The 10,160-nt window shown below is 56.8% G+C and overlaps 1 protein-coding gene across 1 annotated transcript in view; it reads right to left on the reverse strand.

Annotated features, from left to right (window-relative positions):
• CDC42BPB (CDC42 binding protein kinase beta) overlaps positions 1–9,219 on the reverse strand; it is a 70,582-nt gene extending 61,363 nt beyond the window's left edge. The window contains 1 exon segment of the mRNA XM_060181102.1: positions 8,736–9,219. Within this exon segment, the coding sequence (XP_060037085.1) occupies positions 8,736–8,910 (175 nt within the window). The 5' untranslated portion in view covers positions 8,911–9,219.
• Between the last annotated feature and the right edge of the window lie 941 nt (positions 9,220–10,160).

The raw sequence follows: 10,160 nt of genomic DNA on the forward strand, positions 1-10,160 counted from the left end.
CTCCCGTTTCTGGGGAAGCCACTCCAGTAAACAAGCAAGTATCAGGACAGAAGCGGCACTACACCCAAGGACAGGACGTGCAGGAGATGCCCCACAGGCGTCACCGGACAGACCTCCAGGTGCAACCCAGGAGACCTCGAGAAAGAGGGAGAAGAGAAAGCCCTCTCTCTGGGAAGATCAAAAACCCAAGTGACAGAACTACTTCGGCAACACCCATTCGTGACTCTCAAGTGGGTCATTACTCTCCAACGGTCACTGTCCCGTGTCCTCAGGGGCCATGCACATAGGAAGGCACCACTGCCGCTTTACATAAGGTCATTATGAAAAGACGGCCAAGTGCCACAGTATCTGGAGAAAAGCTTCTGGCATCAAACACCAAATGTGACAAAGAACTCAGAAGAAACATTTAAGACAGAAATAAAAGTCTCTCCATTTCTCTCTGTCCTATCCAACAACGACAACATCAATAACAACAACAATAACTACAACAATAAAACAAGGGCAACAAAAAGGGAATAAATGTTTTTAAAAAACCAAACAAAAACATGGGGGAAAAAATGACACAAAGATGGTGGCTAAAAAGAAGGAATCCTGGGGCTGGGGAGACAGCACAATGGTTATGCAAAGACTTTCATGCCTGAGGCTCCAAGGGTCTAGGTTCAATCCCCAGCTCCACTACAAGCCAGAGCTGAGCAGTGCTCTGCTCTCTCTCCCCTTCTATCTCTCATTAAAATAAATAAAAATAAAAATGAAGGAATTCTGGGGCAGCCCAGAGGAGCAGCAGCAGGCAGACCAACTAATATACAGGAGATCCTGAGTTCAGTCCCTGGCATCACACATGCCAGTTATGTCTGCCCCTCTCTTACTAATAAAAGGAATTTTAAAAGACAAAGACAAAAATGAAAGGGATGACGATGAATATATAGGAGAAAGCTGAGGTGCACCTGCAGAAGAATCAGAAAAGAATAAACAAAAAGGGGGGGTGGGCGGTAGCACACCAGGTTAAACACACACAGTGTGTTTAACAAGGATCCCAGTTCGAGCTCCCGGCTCCCCACCTGCAGGGGAGTCACTTCACAGGCGGTGAAGCAGGTCTGCGGGTGTCTGTCTTTCTCTCCCCCTCTCTGTCTTCCCCTCCTCTCTCCATTTCTCTCTGTCCTATCCAACAACAGCAACAGCAAAGAAAGAAAGAGGGGAGCAGGGATAAAGGAAGACAGCAGCACCAACGACGAAGAACAGAAAAGCAAGACGCATGAAGGAGCCATCAGAGGCGCTTACAGGAAACAGAACAAAGTGCTGGGGGGGGAGCCCCCGAGGGACAGACAGGAGCCGCAGGACACCTGCAGAGACCCGGGTCTGACTGCAACGGAGAAGGAACATATCTGCTCTTCTGAGCTCTAACAATACCAGGTCTGAGGGCAGAAAGGGCAGACAGGCTAGGCATCAAAAAGAAAAAAAAAACACAAAACTATCTCTGATGAACTTTCTCAGAGGCGTTAGAAAGCAGTCTAGCAACAGGAGAAAGGGAGGAGACTGAGAAAGGTGAAGTCGGCGGAAGAGCCTGACGAGCAGAATTTCTGGGAGGAGCAGAGCGGCAGGCTGGCGGCACAGAAGCAGAAATCAGCGGCTCAGCTAGAACGAAGGGAGGGACGGAGGGACGGACGGACGGACGGGACGGCCACTGGATTTACAGGTCCAGAGCCCACGTGGCCTGACCGTGACATTTACCCCGAGGTGAGAATCCAGACGCTGGATCCAGAAGCAGCCTGTGGAGTGAGTTACTCCATGGCAGAACAGACACTGAGAATCAGGCTGAGGAGACCTTTGCCCCAAGGTGAGGCTCTACACACTTACTACCAACTGAAACAAAACTCACTAGACAACCCTGCTCGGAAAAGGGAAGATGGGGAAGGGGTGCTGGTTTGAAAAGAAACACCCGAGTCCCAAAGCTGCCTCTTCCACAGAAGGAAAGCAACACTGTCAGCAGAGGGAAAATGAACTAGCAGTCAAAGCACTTAACAGAAAACATGAGATCTGAGGCAACCCCAATTTCGTATGAAAAAACCACCTAGATTTTAAAAAGTTGCTGTCGGGGGTCGGGCGGTGGCGCAGTGGGTTAAGCGCATGTGGCGCAAAGCGCAGGAACCAGCGTAAGGATCCCGGTTCGAGCCTCCGGCTCCCCACCTGCAGGGGAGTCGCTTCACAGGCGGTGAAGCAGGTCTGCAGGTGTCTATCTTTCTCTCCCCTTCTCTGTCTTCCCCTCCTCTCTCCATTTCTCTCTGTCCTATCCAACAACGAATTGCGTCAACAAGGGCAATAACAATAACCACAATGAAGCTACAACAAGGGCAACAAAAGGGGGGAAAAAAAAAAAAGTTGCTGTCATCTGAGTCCGTTTCTGTTTCTGGCAGCTGACAGTGAGCCCTTTTCAGACAGAAAGGGAGAGAGGGAAAGTCACCACAGCACCAAAGCTTGCCCCAAGTGACTGGGCTGGGCTCACTTGGTCTTACGCATGACAGCTATCCAACTGAGCGCGAAGTCACTGAGTAAGTTAGGGGTGTGTGTGTGTGTGTGTGTGTGTGTGTGTGTGTGTGTAAAGTCGTGTTTAAAGGCTGAGGGGGTGGGGGCTAAAATAAACCTCAGCTATTTCAAAACAGGTGCCTGGAGGCTTTGAGGCTGAGGCTGAGGCTGAGGCTGACTACAGTCCCCTGGAGGAGAGACCACGGGCTGGAGCGCTGCTTCTCGGAATGCTTAAGGACAGTGTGCACAGCAAGGCTTACCCTTGGGAGGGAGATCACCAGATGGTTCGGATTCCTAAGAGCTGCCACCTGGGGCTGTGATCCTGGAGGTCAGAGGACTCACCACCCCCACCCCATAAATAAGGTGAGGAGGCTGCTCAGAAGAGGAAGCCCAGCATGTCCGATCTGACTGGAGCTCTGTGACCCAATTCAGGTGTCTCTCTGGATTTCTGATTCTTTACCAAGGATAACAAAAAAATCCAAGGTCTCAACTATATAATTGGTCCTTTTTGCACAAGTATCTTCTACAAACAGCTCTGTTGCCAGATGCCTACCTGTCAATAAAACTGACCAAAACCCCAATGCCATGCAGACTGGCTAAAGTTACACTGCGAACTGTGACCCTTACCGCACAGATCTCATCTACTTTATGATGGTTTGGGTTTCTTACACTCTGAGTGAGCATCATATCTACACAATCCTACTGCTCCTGTCAGTCTTTTTCTTTTCAAAGACAGAGACAGAGGAAAAGAGATAAGAGCCAGAAGGAAGATAATTGGGCAGTAGTGCACTAGGTTAAGTGCAGGTGGTGCAAAGCACACGGACTGGCATAAAGATCCCAGTTCGAGCCCCCGGTTCCCCACCTGCAGGGGAGTCGCTTCCCAGGCGGTGAAGCAGGTCTGCAGGTGTCTGTCTTTCTCTCCCCGTCTTCCTTTCCTCTCTCCATTTCTCTCTGTCCTATCCAACAATTATGACATCAATAATAACTACAAAAAATAAAACAGCAATGGCAACAAAGGGAAATAAATAAATAAATATTTTTTTTAAAAAAAAGAACCAGAAGGAAGGACTGGGTGGTGGTACACACAGCAGAACTCACAAGCTGCCATGTGCAAGGACCCGGACATCAAGAGCAACAATGATAACTACAACAATAAAACAACAAGGGCAACAAAAGGGAAAATAAGTATTTTTTTAGAAAAAGATAGGCACCATAAAACATGCGGTGCGTGGTGCTCTCCTGTGGCTCAAGCCCACGAGTTGTCTCTCAGTCCCTACTTTAGATTTCTTGATATGTGAGAAGAGAGAACCAGAAGACTGCTCTGGCACAGGCAAAGCCAGGGATCAAACTCAGGACGTCATGCTGGAGGGTGCAATGTTTTATCCACTGCGCCATCTCCCAGGCTGTGTCCTGTCCCTATCTTACATGTCTGTTTGTTCATTTTGAAATGAAGTCTCTCTGGCAGATTTTTTTTTTTTTTGCCTCCAGGGTTATTGCTGGGGCTCAGTACCTGCACTACTAATCTACTGCTCCTGAAGGCTATTTTTCCCATTTTGTTGCCCTTGTTGTAGTTGTTATTGTTGTCATAGCTGTTGTTGTTGTTGGATAGGACAGAGAGAAATGGAGAGAGAAGGGGAAGATAGAGAGGGGGAGAGAAAGATGCCTGCAAACCTGTTTCACCACCTGCGAAGCGACCTCCTGCAGGTGGGGAGCTGGGGGCTCAAACCGGGATCCTTAAACCGGCCCTCACGCTTTGCGCCATGTGCGCTTAACCTGCTGTGCTACCGCCCGACTCCCTCTCTGGCAGATCTTAAGTCTAACATAAAGTCCACATACAGATGCAACTATCAAAACATTTTGATGTTTGGTTTCCTTTTACCAGAGCACTGTAAAGCTCTGGCTTATGGTGGTGCGGGGGATTGAACTTGTGACTTCAGAACCTCAGAGATGAGTCATTTTGCATAGCCATTATACTATCTCCCCCACCCAAAACACTTACTTCAAATCTAAGTATCCCCTCACTTGTTTTCTTTACTTATTTATTTTATTGAATAGACAGAAAACTGAGCAAGAAGGGGGATATGAGGGAGAGACACCAGCAATGCTGTTTCACGGCCCATGAAGATGGCAGGCAACCAGGGGCTTGAACCCGGGTCCTTGTGCATTATAAGATGTACATTCAACCAGGTGTGTCACCACCTGGCCCCTACCCTACCCCATTTTCATCAGTAAAAGAGCCTTTCTGTGAAACGCTGACCCAAGCTTAAGGTAACCTTAGCATACATCATTCTGGGGCATTCCGAGCACCTAAGAAACAAACTCAGGACAAGGACTAAAAAGGTGCTAGATTCCAAGACTCAGGATAGCGAGACTACAAGGGTTTTCTTTGTATTTTCTTTCAGAATTCCCTTCCATCAGCCCCTTTTTGGTCAGATAAAGATTCTGGGGCCCGGACATAGCTCAGCCAGCAGAGCACAGGTGTGAGGAAGGACCTGGGTTTGAGCTCTGGTGCCACACGGAAGCACCAAGGACAGCAGCTGGCATCTCCCTCTCTCTGGACTGGAAATGTCAGCTATGGGCAGTGGAGCACACGAGCCCTGGTGCCACCAAAACTGAAAACTCACTTAAAAGGGGCTGCTAAGTGGTTCAGCCTGTGGTGCGTACGCCACCATTCAAGAGGACCCAGGTGCAGCCCCGATGGCTAAGCCCTTGGGAAGCCTGCTGTCCCCAGCACGCAGCTCCGGCCTCACACGGGTGATGAGCCGAGCCGAGCCGCTACATTCAGAGGGAGAGGAGTCACAAAGGACACAGCTAGTCTAGCCACAGCACACCAGGCAGCCTCACTCCTCCTTGCAGAGGAAGAGGTGTGGCGGGAAGAGAAAATGCTGAGCCGGGGATGGGGAGACACAGCTGTCACCCGACAGGGCTTCCTCCTGGGGTGCACCTTCACCAACAGAGAGCCCCAGGGCCGCCATCCGGCCAGGGCCGAAGCAGTCTGGCCGGTGCCAAAAGGAGGGGACTCAGCACACGAGGCATTCTAGTTAAGCCGTGGGAAGGAAGTGACACAGGTACATACGCTGCAAGCTGGGTTTCCACCAGGTTACCACTGGGGTGCGGGGCCTGCACCTCACCTCAGAAAAGAAGCCTCCCGGTTTTGGCTTTCGTTTTCTTTCCTTTATTCTGACAGGCAGAGGAAAACAGACGGGGGTTGTAAAGGAGAGACACCTGCAGTACGGCTCCACCTCTCATAAAGCTGCCTTCTCGCAGGTGGGGTTCGGGGACTTGAACCTGGGTCCTCGTGAACGGTCACTTGGGCGCTCTATCAGTTGTGCCACCACCTGGCCGCTATCGCTATCGCTCAGCCGGTGAAAGGGAAAGGCCACAGATCCTGCCCTGAAACTGCCGGCTTTCTTGCTGTTGTAGACATCTCAAATGGCTTCAGGCCTGCATTAGAAACAGCGTAAAGAAATGCGCGCGCAGAGCAAGGTCTTTCCGGCTTTTAATGAAGGCCCGGGACTTTGAAGAGGAAAGTAACCACACTCTAAACATGACCAGGGAGAACTTAGAGACAGAGCCTCTGAGTCTCGTGCAACCACTGTGGCAATCAAGTCAGAATCAGGAGTAGTCAGTCTGCAACCTGAAAAACTTAGCTACTTCGCAAACTTCCTCAAACATTTCCCACTCAGTCTCAAAACCTGATTCGAGTCAGCTGTTCCTCAATAAACCTGACAACTCTACCAGCACTAGGCCCCCAGGAAGATCTGGGAGGCAGGGAGGGACTGGTTCTCCACCCGACGAGACTGATCTCCCGTGAGGTTATTTAAATTCCTAAAAGGTTTATGAATCAGAACCCTCAGCAGTCCGGTAACAGACCACCACACACACACCAAACTCGTCTCCCAGCGGGAGCAGTGCCACCTGGAAGCTGGGCGCCTGCCAGCACCAACACCCGCCAGCTGCCCCTTGCCCGCAGGGGCACACGGCCTCCTGGGAAGGAGGGAAGGAAGCGTGACTGCCCGAGAGCGGGTCAGCGTCACGGGCCTCAACACCACGTCTCAGATGTGCTCAGACTGCGCTAGGAGCCGCTGAAACATTCATCCTGCTCCCCGGTAAGTCAGTGGCCGCTTCTGCAGAGCAAGTGCACCGGAAGGGGCAGCCAGACTGATGAGGTGTGGGGGCGCTGAGGGGTCGGGAGAGTCACAGAACACTGCTGGAGGGGGCACCGGTGACTTCCACGCATCATGTCTGAGCATAAAAATACACCTGAACTGGTCAGGCTGGGCACACCTGCTTGAGCTTACACACCGCCCTGCGTATGGACCCGGGTTCAAGTTCCGGGCCCCCACCTGCGGAGTGGAGGTTTCCAAGCAGTGGAGCAGCACTGAACGTGTCTCTCTCACCCTCTATCCAAGAAAACGTGGGAAAATACAGCCATTTAGGGAAAGAATGACAGACAAATGGTTAAGCGGGTCTGCAGGAGTCTCTCTCTCTCTCCCTCCCTCCCTACTTCCCTCTAAATTTCTCTCTGCCCTAGCAAATAAAATAAAGTTAATAAGATAAAATAGCCACTGGGAGCAGTGAAGTCATCCTGCAGGCACCAAGCTCCAGCAATATCTCTGTGGTAAGTAAGTAAGTAAATAAATAAATAAATAAACAGACAAATCTGCGGTCACACTTCCTCAGAGGCTGCGCCCAAGCGGAGCCTGTCTGCGGAGGTGTCCGGGTGCGCGGAGCAGAGACAGCCCTAGAAGACTCGGCCCCAGAGCACTTGCAAAGCGGCGGTGTCTGCAAGCTGGACAGGCTCAGCCGCGGGAAGTGGCTCCTTGTTCAGTGGGAAATGGCCGAAAAGGGTCCCAGGAAGGGAAGGCTCACCCTCCTGCTGCTGGAGCCACGCAGGGTGGGGGAGAGCGCCCACGCCCCACCAAGCAGACACTGGCTCCCGGGGGTGCATCGCCTTGGTAAACACCGGCAGGCACAGCTCCCCACCCGGGGCTCGGACACTGCGGCCCGGCCTGGCCAAAAGGGGCTCCCGACGGCCGCCCCTCATAAAGGAGGCAATGCCATTGCTCGCTCACTGTCGCCGGGCTTGCCTTCTGGCCACCACCAGACAAGTTCATCAAGACAGGTGCCAGCCCGAGGAGACGGGTCAACATGTCAGAGCCCAGGACGCGCAGCCTGAGCCCCAGAGGCCCCGGGTTCAGTCCCCAGCCCCTCCATAAACCACAACCACGCAGTGTTCCGGTCTCTCTCCCCCTCAAGAAAAAAGAAACAACAAAAGCCGGTCATCCAAAGGCAGCACCAGTAGCGGTGGGTGGGCCTCCAGGCCCCCGGCTAGCAGGAATCGGGCTCGGTCCCGCGGCCCACACAGCCCTCCGGCACCCCCACAGTGACAATGAATGACAACCCCCCCTGGGCTCCAGCATGGCGGACTCGAGGCGGCGGCGGGGCGGCAAACTGCCGGAGGCGCCGCAGCCTTGGGCGTGTGCCGCTCGGACCGACCCGGACCGGACCCGGCGGGCTGTCAGCCCGCGGGGCCGGGTGGGCGGCGGGGACCGGCGCGTGGGGGGCGGCCGGGGACCCCGAGGGCGGGGTGGGGCGGGCGGATATCCCGAGGCGAGTGCAGGAAATGATCTCCAGACCCGGGGGTGGATCTAGGAAGCGGCGGGGGCGCGGGCCGGCGGGGTGGGGGAGGATGTGGCCCGGGGCGGGTGAGGGCTGAGGGGTGGGGGGGGACAGGGGGTGGGGGGGGACAGGGGGTGGGGGGGGACAGGGGCTCGGGGCGGACAGGAGGGTCGGGCGGGTGGAGGACCGGGGCCGGGGCGGACAGGAGGGTCGGGCGGGAGGAGAACCGGGGCCGGGGCGGAACAGGAGGGTCGGGCGGGAGGAGAACCGGGGCCGGGGCGGAACAGGAGGGTCGGGCGGGAGGAGAACCGGGGCCGGGGCGGAACAGGAGGGTCGGGCGGGAGGAGAACCGGGGCCGGGGCGGAACAGGAGGGTCGGGCGGGAGGAGGACCGGGGCCGGGGCCGGGGCGGACAGGAGGGTCGGGCGGGAGGAGGACCGGGGCCGGGGCCGGGGCGGACAGGAGGGTCGGGCGGGAGGAGGACCGGGGCCGGGGGTCGGGGCGGACAGGAGGGTCGGGCGAGAGGAGAACCGGGGCCGGGGCGGACAGGAGGGTCGGGCCGGAGGGGGCCCGGGGCCGGGGCGCCGCACTTACCCCACTCGAGGAACTCGGCCACGTACTTGTCGCGCCGCAGCGCCGAGTGGCTGCACTCCGTGTGCAGACACACCAGCACGTCGAGCAGCGTCTCCACGCTCAGGGCGCTCTCGTGGCGCCGCGGCCCGTCCAGGAGCAGCTGCTCCAGCTTCTTGAGACGCACCTTGGCCGACATGGTGCCGCCGCCGCCGCCGCTCCGGCCGCGCCCTCAGGAGCCCGCCGCCCGCCCGCCCCGCCGCCCGCCCGTCCGCAGCGCCTCGCCCCGGCCTAGGCCGACATCTTGGGCTCCGTCCCCGCGGCGCTGCGTCTCGGGCGCCCGGCCCCGCGGGTCCATGGGCCGCCGCCGCCGCCCCCGCCCCTCGCGCCGCCCCCGGCCCGCCCGCAGCCGCGCCCTCGCCGCCGAGCGCGACCCCGCGGCCCAGCCCGGCCCACAGCCAACCAGGGCGCGACGGGCGCGGCGCAGCCAACCACCGCGGGGCCGGTCGGCGCCGCGCTGACCTCACGCGCCGCCCCCCGTGCTCGCGCCCCGCGCCCGGCCCGGGGACCTCGCCGCTTGCCGTAGGCGGCTGGGCGGCCGGGATTCTGGGATGCGAGGGGCGTGGTCTCCGGAAGCCACGCCCAGGGGCGGGGCGGCGCGCGACTGTGCGCCGCCGAGATTGCGGCGCCGCGCGTGCGCGGAGCAAGAGCGGCCGGCGCGCGCGCACCTGTGACGCTCACGCGTGCGCGCTCCGTGGGTCGAGCCGGTCCCCGGCCGGGCTCAGCGTGCACGCCCGTCGCTCCTGCGCGTGTCCCGGGCGACGCTCCCAGCCAACCTACCCTGTGGGGACAGGGGCCTCGGGACGAGCTGGGGCGCGGCGGGGCTCATCCGTGAAGATGGAGGCGGTAGCTGGAACAGGGGGGCTGCCAGAAGCCGCCTGCCCCGGAGGGGCTGCTGGGCCGGGCGTACCTGCCTCTTGCTCAGTGTCGTGCAAGGCAATATTTGTCATCCGTTAAGGCAAGCAGCGGGGCCGGGCACCTGGCTAAGCGCACATAGCACGAAGCGCAAGGCACCTGCGTGCGGACCCGGGTTCGAACCCCTGCCCCCGCCCCCGTCTGCAGGAGGTGGGGAGACGCTTCAGAAAAGGCGAAGCAGGTCTGCAGGTGTCTTTCTCTCTATTTCTCCCTCCCCTCTCACATTCTCTCTGTCCTATCCAATGAAAAAGTGGCCGGCACCGAGCCCCAGCAATAAACCTGGAGCCACTAATAATAATAATAAGGCAAGCAGCCAGGAGGGTGGGACGGTAGGTAGTGTCAAACTCTGAAGCACGAAGGCCTTAGTTCAGTCCCCGACATGAATGTGCCACGGTGATGTTCAGGTTCTCTCCTCTCAAATAAATAAGATTGCTAGAGCCAAGGAAACACAACCCACAATGAAAGAATCATTCG

This window comes from Erinaceus europaeus, chromosome 22, assembly GCF_950295315.1.
Source record: "Erinaceus europaeus chromosome 22, mEriEur2.1, whole genome shotgun sequence".
In the NCBI taxonomy this organism is placed as follows: Eukaryota; Metazoa; Chordata; class Mammalia; order Eulipotyphla; family Erinaceidae; genus Erinaceus; species Erinaceus europaeus.